The 20,789-nt window shown below is 35.2% G+C and overlaps 1 protein-coding gene across 1 annotated transcript in view; it reads left to right on the forward strand.

The window, feature by feature from the left end:
• The window catches only part of SYT10 (synaptotagmin 10), a 67,679-nt gene that overhangs the window by 1,043 nt on the left and 45,847 nt on the right, over positions 1-20,789 (forward strand). Inside the window, exon 2 of the mRNA XM_025455578.3 lies at positions 16,400-16,757. Within this exon, the coding sequence (XP_025311363.1) occupies positions 16,400-16,757 (358 nt within the window). The remainder of the gene's footprint in view (positions 1-16,399; positions 16,758-20,789) is intronic.

Here is a 20,789-nt window from a genome sequence, read left to right on the forward strand (position 1 = left end):
TCCGGCCGCAAGATCGCCTTTCCTGCCCTGGGTGGTGTTTGTGTCCCGTTGCTCCCCTGTCATTGTGCGCTCTTGGCGGGGCCTCGTGGCTGGAGGGGAGCCAGGGCAGCAGGTGACAGCTGGCCCGCTCACCTGGAGGGAGCACGACCGCAGAGAGCCCGGGAAGGCTGGGAAGGCGGCCGCGAGGGCTCCCCTAGCCAATCTCCCCGGCCCACCACCACTACCAAAGAAAAGGGAGAGGCAGTGGGAGTGGGGAGAGATGTGGGTTAGCTTTTCCTGCCAGTTTTTTAAATGGAGGATCTTCGGGGTTTTCAGATTCTCTGATCATGGCAACAGGAACCGAGAGAGGCTTCTTTCTGTCTGCAGTTGGCAGAAACTGAGATGCTGCTACTTGCACCCGGGGCAGAGTGATACGTGACTGGTGCTGTCCACATGCTGAACACTTAGACATGTTGAGAACATACAAACACCAGGCTTTACCTCTTGTTCAGTAGGTGTGAATTCCTCGGAATGTATGCAGTCACTGGTAGTGGAAGGGACTGGGTGAATTTTGTGTCTATGCCTGTCGTATGTGTGTGTGTGTGTGTGTGTGTGTGTGTGTGTGGTTGCTGAGCAGGAGCTAAACACTCAAAATAGTGTGACCTTAAAAGTCCTTTGTGGCGCTATGGGATAAAGTCTTCCGGACTATCTTTAGGCATAGACCTGCTAAACAGAAGACTCAGAGAAGGGGGTATAGTGGAAGAAATTAAAGAATTTAAATTTAAAGACCTGTAATTTGGTCATTTGGATGCTATGATCCAACTGTGATCTCACACCAAGCAGTGGTTTCCTGGGTCTCAGATTGGCTGGTGATGAGGACAATTTGTGAAGTTCGGAAACCAATTACTGGCTTATAAGGCTTTCTAAGTACACAACCATATAAATTTAAGGTAAAATACAGTGTATGAATTGCAGAAAGGGTTTTGAGCTTGTCCTAAGCACCACAAGAAGTTGTAGTCCTCATTCCTTTTGGACTTTCCCTTGGGAAGAAAAAGTGGGGGAAAACTAGTCTAAAACAATTACATAGATATTTTTCTCCTGTTAAGGGAAATATATATATACTATCCAAATCGGGTATTTGAATATATGAATATATTTTGAGTGGCTACCACTAAAGACCTTCTATTAGGTTGTATATGAGATATAAAGATGTGTAAGATTACATATTCCATTTGTAAATCTATGCAACAATTAGAAATAAAATATTTTAATCTACAAATAGACTCCCAACACCAATAGATATTTGTGAAATGGATCCAAATAATATTTTACTGACTCTTTGTATTAATTAGTCACTCAGCTTCACTTTGTTCCTTATTTTCTTATAACTCGTGTACTTGTGCCTTTTATTCTAGGTCCCTAAGTAAAAACACTCCTAATAGGTGATCCTTCTACTCACTGTTTGTTTAATGGGAAACACATTAATAGAAGGACATCGACATTGAATGGTTCCAGTGGTTATTTACTTTGAACGTTAATCAGCACTGCCCATATGGTGTCAGTTATTCAAAGGTTGCAGTGACAATTGCAGGCTTCCAGATTGTGTATATTTTTAGATTCCTTCACATAGGAGTAGAGGGAGAGAAATTCTGGTAATCCCATTTAAAGACATTCTACATTAAAGACCTGATGAATCACATATATAAATAAGATATTCTCTTGGTTCTTTAGGTGCCAATAAAAACCATCCTCTTTACTATAACAGCAGTGGCAGAAGCAGCAGCCGTGTTATTGGCATTAAGGATCTACCAATCAAGTTGACCAATCCTATGTTTTCATAAAATTTGTGAAGACATAGATTGCATCTGCCAACACTAGTTAGCTTACTTTTTTTAATAGTTTATTAGAGACATTATTAATGTCAACATTACTCATACACTAGAAAATTCATCATGTGCAATTTTTAGAAAATCAAATTTTTGTCCTCTTTTACCACTGATACCCCCCCCATAGACATGTCACCCACTAAATTCATCTTCATGCATAATATGATTTAATACTAGAATGCTTAGTGGAAATACAAAACAATATATCTGCCTGAAATGTTATTTTTCAGAGAGACTGTGGCTAATATACATAATAGTTTTTGAACTGCATTGGGATTCATTGCTGGTCAGTCTTTAATTGCTGCTTTATATCCAAATGCTTAGGAGGTTTTAGGAAAGCATATTGCTTAAAAGGGAGACGTTGCAAAACATAACTAACCAAACCCAGTGCACAGTCATATCATAATTGTAATGACCTAGCCTTAATTTGAATATTTTAAATAAACATGTCATTCATCTTTTTTTTTTTTAGATTTTTTTTTTTTACTTATTTGACAGCACAAACGGAGGAGTGGCAGGGAGGGGGAGAAGCAGACTCCCCACTGAGCAGGGTGCCCCATCTGGGCCTGGATCCCAGCACCCGGGGATCATGACCTGAACGGAAGCCAAAAGGAAGACACTTAACCAACTGAGCCACCCAGGCGCCCCATCATTCATCATTGTTTTAATTTTGCACTTTATACTTTTAATTTTGGACTAAAAATTCTAAAATAAAAGTTTAAACAAATTTTTCTAAATTCATACATGTGTTCCTCAATTTCCTAGATGTAGGGGTATGTAGGTCTATCAAAGAATTTCTGTGAAGTTACTTGACTAATAAAAGAGATGACTAAGAAAAATTTTTAAATTACATCATGATTTTCCTCTGAGATTATAGCATTTAAGTCTATGATAAAGGCTTAAAAAGAATAAGGGTGTTTCATAGATTTTTCTCTACAGACACAAAGCAAATGACTACTCAGTCAATTTATAATTCTTGTCTCACTACACCACTGAGTTTTACACATTCTAATGGTTGTGTAAAGAATTATAATTTAAGGGCACTTGGGTGGCTCAGTGGTTGAGTGTCTGCCTTTGGTTCAGGTCATGATCTCAGGGTCCTGGGATCGAGTTGCACATCGGGCTCCCTGCAGGGAGCCTGCTTCTCTCTCTCTCTCTGCCTGTGTCTCTGCCTCTCTCTGTCATGAATAAATAAATAAAATCTTTTTTTAAAGTTATAATTTAGAAATATAGTGGAAATTTTTCCTCAAGACTTGTGGGTCTGAGAAAGAGTAATTGAACCTTAGTGAATTCAGATAAACCCATATGAAAGATGTATGAGAGGATTTTTTCCGTCTTCCACAATGTCATTCCAGTGAAGAATGGCCACCTTCTATTTCTAGTGTCATTTTTACATGATCATCAATACATATTGCATTTGGTCTCATTTGCTCCAAAGTGAAATGAACAACCACCTTCAAAGGCCAAGCCAGTCTGAACAAACATCTGTTTTTCTTAATTCTGAGATATCAGTATTTGCCAATATTGACAGGACCTTCTTTGCTTTAATCTTTTTTTTTTCTCGAAACAAACTAAGATCTATATTTCCTTGTTACATGAGCAGTGAATCTCTGAAATCTGATCCTTACAAAAATGATTATATGTACAAGATCTATAGCTGCCCGTTTCATTCAAATCTCATTTTCTTCAAAAAGTTAGACCTCATTGTTATTTGTTTTATGCAAAAAAAAAAAAAAAAAAAAACCCAAATAGAATGCACTTGCATATATTTACAAGATTTCTTTTGCACAAAAATCTGGCAGAACATAAACATCACAAATGTTTATTGGAATCTCTAATGGCAATTAAAATTATCTTTGTTTTGAAAATGTACTTGTGTGCATCCTGATGTGTACATTGTCAGTAAAATATAAGCTCTTTGAGAGCAAGTAGTTGGTTTACTGTCTTATCCTTAGTACCTAGAAAAATCTGTGGCTCCTAGTAGTCTCAAAAAATATTTGTTAAATGAATGAAAGAATAAATGAATTAATGAATTTATCCTCAAGAACCCGCTTTCCTTATCTTTTTTTAAGATTTTATTTATTTATTCATAAATGACACAGAGAGAGGCAGACACACAGGCTTCCTGCAGGGAGCCCGATGTGGGAGATTCCAGGACCCCAGGATCACACCCTGAGCCCAAGGCAGACACTCAACCGCTGAGCCACCCAGGCGTTCCAACTTCCCTTATTTTTAATGATGGGTACTATCTAATAACTCCCAAATCCCTCTGAAACTAAAATATATATATTTGTGTCTTTGTATCTCCAGTATCCAATACAGTATCCTAGGTAGATAGGCACACACAAAAATGTAGTTTATGTAATGGTAGAAATTAGAGTATTTGAGGTATTTAAAACCTAGAATATGAGCAACATACTCCTGAAAAAGCAACTGTACCCTATTTGGATGTCCACCGACTTTTCCCAGAGTGCATTCAGGTAACTCTAAGATCCAGTGGCTAAATTTGCAAGTGTTGACTTTATTGAAGTTCTAGAAAAGTGGGAATATCTATTTAAAATATCAATTGATGGTAGTAAAAAAAAAAGTGTGTTTGCTAAAGTAGAAAATAGCATGGGAAAATAATCATCATTATTCAAATGCCTACTAGTCATACTATTTAGAACTAGAAAGTATCATTTTGCAGTGGTGAAAATGGAGGCAGGAAAAGTTAGCAACTTTCCCTCAAATCAGCTAGTTAATGATGCAACTAGGAAAAGAACCCAGTGCTCCTTAGATTCTATCATAGGTTCACAAAAAGTAGGAGTAGGAAGATTTCCTGGGGGCATTCTTGGTGCAATAGGGAACTGGAACAAATGTTTGTAAAGATAGGCTCTTAGCTATTATTATACTATTGGCTATAATTAGTGGAATATTGGGAGGTATTTTTTAAGATTTATTTGAGAGAGAGAGAGAATGAGCATGAGTTGGGGGAGCAGAGGGAAAAGGAGAAAGAAGCAGACTCCCTGCTGAACACATAGCCTGATGCCGGGCTGCATCCCACAACCCTGAGATCATGACCTGAGCCAAAATCAAGAGTTAGATGCTTAACTAATTGAGTCACCCAGGCACCAGTATTAATAAGATTTCTTAGTGTGTAATTATGGCCCAGATCCCAAAATTTCTTTTTATTAGATATACTGTCATATAGTATAACATACAACATTCTTTATTTATTTTTCTTGAGTACATGAATGCATCTGCAATTAAGAGCACATGAATGTTTATTCATGAATTCTTAGCTAAATATAATTGATTTATTTGAACAGTAAAATTATGTAAAAAGATTTTAGTGTGTTTGAAATGTACAACTTAGAACCTATATAATTATAAATATAGCTTCTTTTGTATGTCCATAAATATGCCTGTAATGAAAACAGATAGGAAATTGTTGGCTAAATTATTTTTATTACTTTGTAATTGGAAAAATAATACATTAAAACCTTTTTTGCTTTATTTTCCTACCATATTTTGGGTACATAAGTAATCAATCATCTCTATATATCATTATCAACATTGTTATGATGCCAAAGAAAATTAGACCTCCTAATAGGAAGTGTTATTTAAAAAAAAAAAATAGGAAGTGTTATTATTAAAGGTGAGTGAATTATTTTCCTGGTTTCTAATTTGTACAATATCGATTTTCTCTGTTGGTGGAATATCCAGCATTGGTGAAGTTTAGAAAGAGAATCCCTGACTGAAGAGGTGCTTCTTGTTATTATATAATAAAGTAGTTTTCTTTTTTTCCTTATAATATTAAATATCCTAAATGACCACTGAAGCTGTAAGAGCTGACATTAACATAGCTTAGGTAGACTCTCAGAAAATAAAGCTGTGTGTATATATAAATATATGATTATAAAATCATGAAATTGGACTCTGATGCCTCAGAGCTAGAACAGTAGAATGATGGAGGTGGGAGGACCAATATTAACTTTTTTTTTTCCTTCCAGGTGGATTCTGAACTGTGTTAAGATCTACTGTTTAACATTCTATTGAGACAACGTTACAGTCATTTTAAAAAAAACTTACTTGTAATTGTCAATTTGTTCATACTGCGGAATTATTTTAATCATACAACGAGGACTACTGTTTACAGTCTTTATTATTCCTTTTTAGTTCTGTTTCAGTAGTCATAGATTTATAGGAATAATGGACAAAGCAATATCAAGAAGTATATTATCATTTCTAATAGGTTAGTATAAATTGTTACTGTGTCCAAGAGGTGGTTTTAGCATTATGCTTTTATCCAACAAATATTTATTGAACACTTAGGTGAAAGCCACTGTGCCAGACATTAAAATGTACTCGTGCCATTAATTAAACACTGTGCATAGTTCAAGTTATTGTAAATGTAGAATAGACAATCACATAGATGATTAAGAACATGTGTGAAGATTTTTTTATAAGTTTGGGTACTTTTATATTATATTTAATACCATATTTGATACCATATTTGACTGAATCTAAGATGCTTTTGATTATAAGAAGCACCATTATTTTATATGATACCAAAAAGGAAAAAGAATGTAGTTAATTAAATTGTGTCTTGATGTCCTTTTTTCACATAAAATTTTTTTCACACTAATGAAAAGACTTCTTTTAAAACTGACATAAATTTTAAAAATCTTTTGTAAAAACATAAAAAGGAAATATAAAAGACAAATTGCCTAAAATTATTTTAAATTAAAGTTGAGTGTGATTCTCCTACATGACTTTTTGATTCAGAATTAGTGATACCGTTGTTTTCCACTTATTTTTGGGCTCTGTGACATCAAGAATGCTGTCAAGGGTATTAAAAGTGCATTTTTCTCCTTAAAATAATTAAAGATATAGAGGCCATTGGTGGTGTGCTCTAAGCTACCTGTATAGTTATGTGCAATGTTAGCAGTGTTGGCAAACTCACTAGACTCACTGCTTTCTCCACCTATCCTCATTAAAAGTTTGGCTTGTGAGGTTTAGGGCTAGGCTTCACTATTTCCTCTGATGTTTTCCTTCAAGCCACTTAGACTTGGCTTTCTAGGACTTTTGATGCTGATGCTTTTGCTTTAGCACATGCTAAGAATAAGTTATGCACACTTATTTCCTGGCTTTTAGTGATTGTAACAAGCCATTGATACTAAAATATATTCTGATTTCAGAAAATCAAAATGTTTCAAATTTGCATTTTATAATCATGTATAGTATTAACCTAACATTGTTTATCAGTTGGTGAAATTCAAGAAAAAGGCAAAAGTCAATGCAATTAAAATGGAAAATATAAGAGGCATTTTTGCAAGGATGGTATGTTGATTACGTATTGGATTTATAGATGAAAAAAAAAACTGCTGGTTTCCTAGTATTCGTTTTCCCTTTTTATTTACCAGCATCAGGATCCTTTATTTTTAGTTTAAGGATATGGGAGCATTAAAATGGGTTTTAAAAACTTTTTTTAGTTTAAAAATGACAACTTTTCTGAGCTTTCTTTTTGGTTTGGTGCAGCCATGTGACTAAATCTGCCCTTCAGAATGTTAGCGGCAGTGATGTTTACTACTTCAAGGCTGTGCCCTTAAAATCAAAGGACATACGCTCACCTTCCCTTTCCCTTGTTGTTCTATCACCAATCAGCCTGTAACCGGGGCATGGTAACTTGCCATCTTGGACTTTAAGGAGAAAAAAACCTGAATAGCAAAACAAAAGTAGAGAAGAAATCAGGATTGTAGACTCCTTGGAGCTGATGTGTATTGCCTTGGCCTGTTTATACTGGGCCAGTTAATTACACAAGAGAGAAATAAGCTTCTCCCTTGTGTAAGTCATTGTTATTTTGTCCCTCTGTTAGAGAAATCACAATTATGCCCTATTATATTAAGAATTGACCCTTGAACAACATGGGATTCAACTGTGCAGATTCACTTACATGTGGGTTTTTATAGTACGGTAAGTACTCTAAATGTATTTTCTCTTTATGACTTAATAACATTGTATTTTCTCTAGATTACTGTATTATAAAAATACAGTGTGTAATACATATACAAAATACGTGTTAATCCAGCATTTATGCTATTGGCAAGGCTTCTGGTCAATGGTAGGCTATTAATAGTTAAGTTTTTGGGGTGCCTGCGTGGCTCAGGCAGCTAGGCCTCTGACTCTTGATCTCAGCTCCGATCTTGATCTCAGGATCCTGAGTGTAGGCCATGCATCAGAGCCTACTTAAAAAAAACAGAGACGCCTGGATGGCTCATTTGGCTAAGTGTCTGACTTTGGCTCAGAGCATGATCTCAGGGTCCTGGAATAGAGCCCTGCACGGGGAGTCTGCTTGTCTCTCTCCCTCTGCCCCTCCACCCATTTGTGCACACATACTCTCTCATATAAATAAATAAAATATTTTTAAACTAAAACTAAATTAAATAAAAATAGTTAAATTCTTAGGGAGTCAAAAGTTATATGGAGATTTTCAACTGGGACTTGGTGCCCCTAATCCCCTCATTGTTTAAGGGTCAACTGTAATACCATGTAATAGCATAAATAGTTTAACTTCAAGGATAATTCCACATTTTCATCTTAGATGCAGTTTTCCTCAACTTTCTTTGAATAAGAATTGCTAATTTGAGTTTTATTCCCCCTCTTTCTCTATAGAATGATACAATAAATTTGTTCTGGCAATAATGGGAAGCAACCAAAGAAAAGGCTTGGAATATCAACTAAATTATAATTTTTGATTAATTACAAGAAATCACCTTTGTACATTTTGAAAACTAAAGAACTAGAATTTTAAAATTAAATAAAATGATACAGAAACACAGATAAGAATATCAATTAAGGCAATGGTGATGGAAATTGAGAGCATGCCTATTGGTCTGTGCTTTTCTGTGTGACATTTGCATCTGAATAGGCAGTTGACAATTAGATATAACACTTTTTACAAGCGTCAGTGAATGCAAGTGTTATGGTCTGCTTTTACAGACTTTAGCAAAGTTTTGCTTTACTGAAAGTTTATAAAGAATTAGCATTTTTTTTTACTTACTGTGTTTTCTAAGAGGGTTGTCTTTCTCAGTTTTTCAGAACTAGGTAACCTTATTTTGAGATATTAAGACGCAATAAAAGTAAGATCTTTATAGCAAAAGGGAGTCAGAGATGTCAGACAGATAATTAGATGGACACTGGTAAAGCAATGGTTATGCTTATATATGTAATCAAACCAGAGTTTGAGCAATTTTAAACCTGATTATCTTGACACCTAATCTAATACTTTTAAATTTCATTAATTCTTAGTCTTACCAAGACATAATAAGACAAATGCATAATGGATTCTTTTTAACTAACTATCCAGAGACATTGAAAATTTTAGACAGACAAGAAGTCACTTGACTTTCTGCCCAAAGACCTATAAACTTACTTGATTCCAGAACCATCCTCTTTTACTTGTAAAGGGAAAAATGAGGTAGTCCTTTGTTCCAGAGCCCATCTATCCATTGTCACCCCTTTTAGACTTCCCATTAATTATTTGTTCTGCTTAACTTTCTATGTACTCTGTCTATGGATTCCTTCCCTTAATTTTTAAAACATGCTTCAGTATTGCACGTCCTAATAAAACACCTCCCTCAACTCCATGTGCTACTGTAGAGTTTTCACTTTCTCTCTCCTTTCTACATCCAATTTCCTGAAGCAATAATCTATTCCCATAGAATCTACTTCCTCACTCCTATTCACTTATTTAACCAGATATAGCCTCTGCTTCACTCATCTCATTGAATTCACCAAAGACCTACTTCTTAATATTAGTAGTTACTTTTTCTAAATGAACTTACTTTATCTTCGCTTTTTTACATGGTTGTTCACTTCTTAAAATATTTTTCTTCAAACTCTATAAAAACCCATTGACCTGATTTTTTCCATTCTTCTCTGCTATTTCTTAGTTTTCTATGCATGCAGGCTCTTTGATCCTTTGATCCTTTAAGTTCCTTTTCTTTAAATACTGATGTACGATGTACTCAGGTTTCTATCCAGCCTTTATGTTCTCTTTCGTGGATCCATATTCCACTATTTAAGGAAGTTCTTTAATTTTATCTTTAGTTGCAGTCATGTATGACCAATAGCTTCCTCAAAATTTCTACTTGCATGACTACAAGTACTTCAAATTCAATAATGAACAAAGCTGAAATCACAGTCTTCTTGACTTCATCATCCTGTTGGTCTCCCACTAACTCACATTCTTGTCCTTCAAGAGAAGCTCCTTAACTAGAACTTTAACTTCCCAGTGATCTCCAAACCTACTCTTTCCCCCATTTCAGTAAACCTCATTCAGAACCACCATAATCCTATGGGTGACTATCATAATCTGTTAACTAGTTTTTCCTCTTCTAGTCTGACTTCCATTCTTTTCCATAGCTGGAGAGAAATGTGCTTCTTGACTTAAGGTCAAGACTGAGACTTATTTTTCTTTGAACTAAGCCCAGACTCACACTGTTTTTCATGCCATAGTTAACTGTTGAATCATGATCATAAAAAAATCATTTACAATACTTTGATGACTTTATAAATTCTCCCAGTTCCTTCCTTAATCTTTTGATAGTCAGATTTTTTTTATTTTGCCAAATTTTGTTGAAAAAAATTATAAAGACCTAAGTATTTAACAGTTTGTTTTGCTTTTTAATACTTGTAATGATTACTTATAATTACAATAGCAGGCAATGTAAAAATATATAAAATACACTAAGCTTATTTTTATAACTTTAGTTTAATTTTTTCAGCATAAAATTCTAATTATCCAACTTATTTCACTTTTTGCTGTTGAGAACAAATAACTTTTCCCTTTGTTCTATGTTTTTTGATGAAAGGAGCTACAAGATAAGAATATTCATGGAATCTTGGCCCACCCCTGTTTCTGAGAAATGAGTTACCTATTTCCCCCTTCCTTGAGGTGTAAGCTTCAAAGCCTCAGGAAACAAATATTCTCTACTCCTCCATGTAGTAAATTTTACAGAGTCCAGTCTTCATGGGGAATACATGTGGTGATCCAGCCAGGCTTGTGACTGTATGGACAAGCCTAATTAAATTTAAGGAGGCGTATTAGCAAGTCCACTTTCTGATAGACCTAAGCTGATAGCTGCTGGTATTTCAACTGCTGCATGTTTGAATGCTGTGTCTGTCTCTCAGTTGTTCTGAGCACATATGGGTAGAAAAATGGGATGTTATTGGTTAGCTTCCTGAAACATTAATATTTACTTAGAAATAATAGTGTTCATTTTAAACAAATTGATCCCTTTTAAGTACCAGATCTCATCAGATGAGTCTCAGTAATTTATGAATCACCATTCAATCCATACTGAATCTATAACCATACTTCTTTTTCCCTCAGTACTTTTTTAAAAAAATATTTTATTTATTTATTCATGAGAGATACAGAAAGAAAGAGGCAGAGACATAGACAGAGGGAGAAGCAGACTCCATGCAGGGAACCCGATGCAGGACTCGATCCTGTTACTCCGAATCACACCCTGAGCCAAAGGCAGATGCGCACAACTGCTGAGCCACGTAGGCATCACTCCCTATTTTTGTTTAAGGAAAATATAGTTGATAGTAACCCATCACTTAACTTACTATGCAAATTACCATGCTAAATATTTTATGTATATTTACTTAAACCTCACAACATCCTATGAAATAGATATAAATAGCCCTATTTTTCTGAAACTCTTAAAACTTAACCAACTTGCCCAAAGTCACAGTGGTAGAATTGACATTTGAACCCAGACCTGTTAAACAGTGCTACAGTATAAGCTATATTATACTGTTTTCCTGGTATGAGGATTTCTGCATATTCCTTCCAAATTACTCAATTTTTTTCATCCATCCACCTTGAAATCCACAGATACTTAAGTTCCATGTGTCAGATAACTCCCAAAATATGTATATAGTAGCTCCATAAACATTTTTTGACTATGTAATACTAGACACTAAAATAGATGAATAAATTTGGTTGCTTCTCTGAAGGATCAAGGAATGAGAGTATTTGTAGGATGGGAACATTTGGAAAAACAAAATAAATACAGATCCACAATCTCTTATCCATGATTATAAAACCTCAAAACCCTGAAAAGTGAAAATTATTTTGTCAATTGTAGCATTTTGGCACCAACACCTTACCTGAATTGGCATTAAGCTACTTAACAGTCTTCAGTGATCCCACTCAGGGTGACAATTTCATACAGTCCATTGTAGATCTATTGATGTGGTTGGGTACTGGATGTTATCCCAGATAATGTGTGCCATGTTGCCTTTCTAATAACCAAAAGAAAATAATAATTTTTGAAACACATCATGTCCCAGTGTTTGAGGTAAAGGATTAAGCCATCAATTATGTTACAGTAGTGGATGTGCTTTCAAAGCCCTTAGGAATAGAAGAGACAGAGAGTGTCAAGAAAGAGGTACCTACCCTATTGGATCTCATTGTTGAATACAAATCTGCCAGGCAGCCGAGTAGGAGAAGAAAATGCATTGGAGCTACATGAAACAGCCTGAACAAAATCATAAAACAGTAATGTGTGGTCAGGGGAGGGAGTATAGGTGGGAAAGTGGCAGAAGAATAAAACTGAGCAATACCAAGTGGTCAAATCACAAAGATGCTGAGGAATGCCTTACAAAATTTGGATTTCTCCCAGATGATTAAGAGGTGACCTAGAAGGATGTTAGGCTTAGAGAGGTAAGGTGACCATACATCTCAGTTGCCAGAACATGACTTGGTTTCTTCCTGCTACCCTGGCATTATTGATAGCACAACTTTTAGTGTTCACAAGTAACTTAATTTGGGTAAAATATGTTATGGTCCCCTAAATGGTAGAACCAGACACTGACTTTAGAAAGAAACTTGTCAGCAGTAAGGAAAATGGAATTAGGGTAAGAGATTTCCACAGACTTTTTCCTAAGATGAGAAAAATTTTGTGAATGCCAAAGCCCATCACAGGAACAGTGGCATAAAAGAATGTCCTCAAATTTTTATAAGTAGAGTATAAGTTCTCTAATGCCTACAAGTAAGAGTGGAGGCATTTTCAGTTATGGACTGAAAACTTTAATCCTTTCCCCTACCCCACATCGTACTGCAGTTTCCTTGTATCTTGGCTTTTCGCTCCAACTGGGTAGAAGTTAGTAGATTGTAGAAGTTGATTGAGTTAAAATATCCAGAAAAATATAATGTAAATGGAGCCAAAAGTACATAAAGATTATGAATCCATAATTGTATTTATTCCTCCTTGTAAAGCCATAGTTGATAATCAGGAAGCACATTAATTTTATATGTTTTTCTTTTTTCCTCAAGTTATGGGGCTAATGAAAAATTAAAAAGTAAAAATAAACTACAAAATATAAAATATCACACATTCCTCATCAATGGAATATAAATGGGAAATATATTGAATGGTTGCTTTAATAAGCAACTGGAAAATGAGGGAAAACATTAATATCTATGTATAACAGCATGTCAAATTAACTTTTATTCTTATAATTAAGTAGCATTAAAAACTTGGAATTATTTCAGTTTCTGAATAGGTTCCCATTAGTTACAAATTAGGAGTTTAAACAGAACTGTTTTATCTTACCAATCAGGAAAATGTAAATTAAAGCAAGGTATCATTTCCTGATCGTATCAGTGAAAATTAAACTACATCATCATTTCTCTGAGACTGTAGGAACTGGTAAACTGGTAAAAGTTATAGTCACTCTGGGATTCTTTTGGAAATATCTAGTAACATAACTATAGGTATATCCTAAGACTTTGCAATTCTATTTTTAGATATTTACCTTAGAGAAACACTCAGAAATATCAGAGATATGCACAAGAAGAAGGGTGCAAGGATTTTCACTGTGGCTATGTTGTAATAGCAAAACACTGGGCGTAATATAAATATCCATCATGAGGAAGTATTATGGAATGCTATGTGAGGTGAAGTTAGACCTCAAGGATGATCGATTAAAAAAAGCAAATTGAAGAAATACGCAGTAAACTATGTTTTTTAAAAAGTGTATTAAATAATTTTATGTTTTTTTTAATTTTATGTTTTTTAAATAAATATCTTTATTAGTGCTTAGACTGGGCAGATACACACTAAACTGGGATCAGTGGTTGCTTCTAGAGAGGAGTGGGAAATTCTTGATTTATGGTAGTGGTTAAAGGAAATTAGATTTATTCTTTATTAGTTTGCTAGGCCTTTCATAACAACGTACCACGGAGTGGTGGCTTTAACAACAGGAACTTATTTCTTCACAGTTGTAAAAACCAGAAGTCTGAGATCAAGGTGTCAGGAGAGTTGATTTCTTTCTGAGGCCTCTCCCCTTTGGCTTATAGGTGGCCACATTTTCCCTATGTCTTCACAGGGTCTTCTGTATCTTTGTCCTAATCTCCTCTTCTTATAAGGACACCAGTCACTGGAACAGTGCCTAGTCATGTGATCTCATTTGCCTTAATAATTAATTTAAAGGTCTTGTCTCTAAATACAGTCACATTCTGGGACACTAAGGGCATTAGGACTTCAACATAAGAAATTGGAAGAAGGGACAGACACAATTCAGTCTATAACATGTTATTTTAAACATTTTTATTTTAAACAAATAAAAGATTGAATTCATATTTTACATTGAGTCTAAACAAAGTTGTAAAAGAAAATTACAAGGTTATTTACATCTAGAAACTTTCCCTTTATAAGAAATCTGTTTGGTTTTGAAGAGTGCCGTTATACCAGATTGCTAACATTGGTTATTTTTGAAGGCTGAAAATGGAAGTGGGTAGCAGGAGATCATTAGCTTTTTAAAAAACAGACTTTACTATTTGAGCAGTTTTAGATTTACATAAAAATAGGGTAAAATAGGGGATCCCTGGGTGGCGCAGCGGTTTGGCGCCTGCCTTTGGCCCAGGGCGCGATCCTGGAGACCCGGGATCGAATCCCACGTCGGGCTCCCGGTGCATGGAGCCTGCTTCTCCCTCTGCCTGTGTCTCTGCCTCTCTCTCTCTCTCTCTGTGTGACTATCATAAATAAATAAAATAAAATTAAAAAAAATAGGGTAAAATAGTACAGAGTTCCCATATACCCCACACCCAGTTTTTCCTATTATTAACATTTTAGATTAATATGAGACATTTCTTATAATTAATGAACCAGTATTGATACATTGTTAAAGTCTATATTTTATTTATGTCTCCTTAGTTTTCACCTAATATCCTTTTTCTATTCCAGGACTCCATCTATTTAGTTGTCATGCCTCTCTAATCTCTTGGCTCTGATAGTTCCTCAAGCTTTTTATTTGACAACCTTGGCAATTTTGAACAGTATTGGTCAGATATTTTATAGAATGCCCTCCTACTGGAATTTGTCTTGTATATTTCTAATGACTAGACTAAGGTTATGGGTTTGGGGAAGAAGACCACAGAGGAAGAGTGCTGTTTTCATCAGGTATCAGGGCTGCATACTATCAACATGATTCATTATTGTCGATGTTCACCTTGATCACCTGGTGAGGTCTCTCCACTGTAAAGTTACCTTTTTTTTTCTCTCTCTCTTCTCAAGGAAGTCACTATGTGCAACCCACACTTAAGAACTGGGGAGCTGGGATCCCTGGGTGGTGCAGCGGTTTGGCGCCTGCTTTTGGCCCAGGGCACGATCCTGGAGACCCAGGATCGAATCCCACGTCGGGCTCCCGGTGCATGGAGCCTGCTTCTCCCTCTGCCTGTGTCTCTGCCTCTCTCTCTCTCTCTCTCTCTGAGTGACTATCATAAAAAAAAAAAAAAAAAAAAAAGACCTGGGGAGCTGTGCTCCAGCTCTTTGAGAGCAGAGTGTCTACATAAATCGTTTGGAATTTTGCACAGATTTGTTTCTTCTCTCTCATTCACTTATTTACTTAATCTTACTAACTTTTTCTAACTATATTTATTTAAAGCACTTTGCATAATGAGCATATATTAATTTTGTGATTATTTTAAAGGATATTTTAGAGTTACTTAGGTGACACATCATTAATTTTGGACTTTATAAAATAGGAAGATGCAAGGTTATCAGAAGGGACCTAGAGGATTTAAAAATCTAGTTACTAGTATACCCATTCTCTGTTAGTAACAAGTTGTCCTCATTTGGGCTACAGAAAGTGGTTTATACAAATATTGAACAGTATTGCCTGCTTCAAGAGTGAAAAGATGAAGCCAACAGAAGTCTTTCCTTGTGTGCATTTTCCAAGTTTCTTAAGCTTCATATCTTAAAGGCAGGGTGCAGGCTGCCCACCCTTCATTTTGCAAACTCTTGGACCCCTTGTAGTGCAATGTGCTTTTTCTGTGTACAATTAGAAATTTTCATATATCTCCGTTGAGAATTTCCAGAGGTAATTATTAATCTTTCCTCCCTACAAAGACATCTTAAAAGTAAATTTTAAGACTCTAAATCAGAAAGCTAATGTAAATTATCTCACCATTGCTGCTGTCTTATCTCTACACTATCAATGAATTAAAATTTCTTTGCATTGTCATTTTTTTCCAGATATTTCGGTCAGCTTGTTGGCAGTGGTTGTCAGCTTCTGTGGCCTCGCCTTGTTGGTTGTCTCACTTTTTGTCTTCTGGAAGTTGTGCTGGCCTTGCTGGAAAAGCAAACCATTGACTTCCAACATCAATACCCTTCCTCAGAGCATTTCAACTGCTCCTACTGAAGTTTTAGAGACTGAAGAGAAAAAAGAAGTTAAAGAAAATGAAAAGCCAGCTCTAAAAGCTATTGAACCTGCTATAAAAATCAGCCACACTTCCCCTGATATCCCAGCAGAAGTCCAAACTGCTTTAAAAGAGCATTTAATTAAACATGCACGTGTGCAAAGACAAACTACTGAGCCTACATCTTCATCCCGGTAAGGAAAGATCAGATACACAAAGCTGGGCATGTGTGTGTGTGTGTGTGTGTGTGTGTGTGTGTGTGTGAGAGAGAGAGAGAGAGAGAGAGAGATTTTGTAAGAGAAAAGAATGAGGTGGTAGAGAAGAAAAGACAAACAGGAGAAATGAGAAAAACGTAGAAAACAGGCAAATGAATAAAGTATATAAGGGCAGAGTAAGTAAGGATGAGAAAAACTGAGAACAAAGGAGCTAAACAGGGAGCAGTACCATGAAAGGAGTTTAGTAGAATTTGAGGTCTCAATAAAATCATATAACAAGACTATTATTTATTAACTCTTTCCCTTGAAATATCATTGTTTGATAGTTGCTACTTGCAGTCTTTCAATTTAGTTTAATTCAACCAATAAATATGGGGAAAACAGCCATTTGCAATGTCTGGCATGAAATCATCTAGAACTTCACTATCAAAATTGAGTAACAGAGACTAATGTTTAATCTTCAATTGTTTCGCAACTACACGGTCAACATAGAACCACTGGAAAATGTTGTTTGAACTCCCATAGACCAAACTCTTACATTGGGCAGAATGTGATAAGCTCTCCAAGAGTTTTGGTGAATATCATGAACATACTAAAGAATGTACATAAAAGGAGGGAAAAGTGAGACCTCTTTGTGGAGATACATTTTAACTCCGCTTGGAAAAATCAGCAAAAGACTGCTTAGATGAAAATAATTTGCTATAGTGTATTTCCAATTGTGTTAAACTGGAAAAGAAAAATGTTTTTTGTTTTTTTTTTCTACTTAAGATGGTCATCAGTCCTTAAAATGAATGACTACATGATGGTAGCAGTTTTTCTCTGGTTCCTAAAAATAGCAACTGGTTTTACCCTAGGGCAGAGTAAAATCAGTAGTTTGGGAGGATAAGTTGGTTTCCTGCTAACTAATTGACTTCCTAATCTTACTTTTCTACCTCTCTAAATCTAAGGAGCTTCTACACTTTCTGACATGACATACCTTTGTAGGTTTAGAAATAAAATTGAAAAACTGGGCATGGGTCATGTTTGCTACTAGGATTGAAAGAATATTCAGTATATCTTTTGTGAAATAGAAAAGGATTGTGTCAATAAATAAAGCTATTTCTTTCTGAAATATATTCCAGAGAGATAAATAAAAATAATTGTTACTTTGGGAATAAGGAACTCAAGAATAAGGAAGAGAGATAGAGGTGTTTTTTCTACGTTATACTTTTCTGTGCTATTTAACTTATAACCAATATATGCCTCACATTTAGATTTCTGAGCTGTGTCATTTAGCATCATTTTTAATTTTTATAATTTAATGCCACATAATTATATGTTCACTTAAATTTATTATGGATATTTAACTATGAAATAATTATCCCATGTGCCACTTTTTAAAATATAAGAAGAACTGTTTAAAATGATCTCATGTGGCTATTTGATTATCACTGCTATCATCACTGGCAACTGTAGTTAAATATGATATTTAATAAAGCCTTAAAGACACTTAGAAATTTTAGGGTAAAAATGTTCAATTAATTTGCAAAACATTTCTTAAATATTAGCAGCAGCTATGCACCTCAGTCAGCCTGCACTCAGAATTATTCAACTGTTTTAATTAATAAGTGTACCCTACATGAGGACATAAGTTTCTCTCTCAAACTTAAAACATGAAGATTGAATTATACATATCTCATATTTTCTAAAAGAAAAAAGTAGAATACAAATTCAAAGTTTTGTTAGAACTTTGATATAATTTCATCTGCCTCTTTGAATTTCCTTTTTTATATGAGTGGCTAGGGAAGGAAGAAAGAAAGAATTATATTTGAGCACTTGCAATTTAGCCACTATGCCAGGCACCCTTCCTGCTAATCCTCTGCCAACCTGCATGAAGTAAGTATTATTAATTATTCCCATTACTTGTGAGTTAACTCAAGCCCAGAGAGATTTAAGAATTTGCCTGAAGTCATGCAGCTGGCAAAAGTTAGAATTCAAATTTATCCAGATTAATGGCTTCACATTTTAAGCATGAAAGCCAAGAGGATATAGTTTTCTGCAATCAAAGATGTTGGTTACAAAGTCTGCTGAGGACAGATAGTTTGGAGATTGAAAAATGAGAGCATCTTCCTGCTCATTCTACTCAGAAATCTAAAATTATAAGTGGTTATTGTGAATGACTAGAGTCATGATTTTAATCTCTTTGGCCTTTAGATGAATTCCTTGCAGAAAACTTGATTATACTTAGTTCTCAAAACCCCTCATCTACATTAATTATTTCATCATATTAGAAATTACCTTTATATGGAAAGAGGAAGAAATTGCTAAATTCATTATGCAGCCCACTTGAATACAGAGATCAAGGGTACATTATCATAAATCAGACTCAAATCCTAACTTGTCATTGAAATGTAGTAAAGTCAAACCACACACACACACACACACACACACACACACACACAATGAATTTAACCTGAAGGCTTCATTTCATCACCTTATTAGGCTGTGCTCACTCCAGTCTACTGTTAGGACTCCCTTTGACTTGGCTCAGATAGAACAAACATCTTCCTCTTTAAGCTTTATTTGTCTCTATAACTTCTAACATTTTGATTGGTCCCGAAGTTAACAGCACTGCTGGAAACTGGCACATTTTCCAAGTTCTCGCCTTCCTTTTCAAGTGCCTGGACATTTGACCCCATCAACCTGCCAGCAGCCAAATGGCCAGGCAGCAGCTGTGTTGTTTCTTCATTACTAACAATCTTCTAGTTTATCTTAATTGATTGTTCATTCATTCAGTAGTTTTATTCAGTAGATATTTACTAATGGGTATCATCAAGTATTATGCACACTCCATCTATTCTGCAAATCCAAGGGAGTTGGAAAAACATTTAACATTATGCAAAGATAAAACATATAAGACTGACTTCAATAAAAGGAATTGCAAGTGCAAACTGTGATGGAGAATGTGGAATTCTGAGAACAGAAAAATTATTTCCAGCATGGAGAAAGGCCATTACATAGAGGCTAAAAGAAACTAAGAATTCACATGAATGGCAACTGGAAGAAGGTGTGCATCCCAGATGAAAACATTTTATGTAAAAAGACATAGAATAGGAAATGTTTCCATGCTAATAGCAGGTAAGTTAACTTGATCAGTAAACAGAGTTCAGTAGAGGAGTAAAGGAAGAAGAGGAAGTCAGCAGGAATCAAAGTAAAAAGGAGGTCTTGAAATCATGGCCGGGATGTTCAAGGTCTGTCCTCCTAAAAATATTTGCCATGGAAGAGTCCCTTGGATAAAAGAGCTGTGTTTTAGGAAAATTAATTTTGCAACAGTTTATAGGATAGACTAAAGAAAAAGATATCTATTTAGAAACTAATATAATAATGAAGGCATGATAAAAATTGGGAAATAGCAAACAACAACCAAGAACAAAAGCCTGAGGGAACTTGTAAAGGAAGAATCTAAGATCCCTTAAAAAAGCATTGTGACACTTCAGTCATTACAGGTGTAGTCTAAATCTTTTTAAAGTGCCTTTCAAACAATTACAATCTGATGCCACCAAGCTACCACTCAAGCATTTTTTATTCCATATTCTCCAAATATATAGCTCTGTGCTGCTTTTTTAGGCAGAAAATCTGCCAAATTCACATCAGTACTGCTCTTGACACCTAGACAAAGTACTGTAGGAACTCAGCCTATGTTTGTTGGTTTAAGAAATTCAATAAACAAATTTGGTGACCTCATCATTTCTATCCAAATGGATATTTTATGATTGCCCATGAGAGGAGTGCTTGGTCTTTTTACTATCCTCCTGTAGACCTCACCTCTCTGCCTCTGTGCTTTTGCTTATATTGCTTTCCACATCTGGAATGGCACCTCTTTTTCTTCTATAAGATGTTTAAGGAAAAATGTATCTAGAGTCTACTATTTCTGCCCAATTATAAGCTATTATTCTTTTTTAAAGACATAGTTACAATCTAGCAATTATTTATTGTCTTAATATTGAGCTCTAGCTATTTGCCAAACTCATT

The sequence above is a fragment of the Canis lupus genome, chromosome 27, assembly GCF_003254725.2.
Source record: "Canis lupus dingo isolate Sandy chromosome 27, ASM325472v2, whole genome shotgun sequence".
Lineage (NCBI taxonomy): Eukaryota > Metazoa > Chordata > Mammalia > Carnivora > Canidae > Canis > Canis lupus.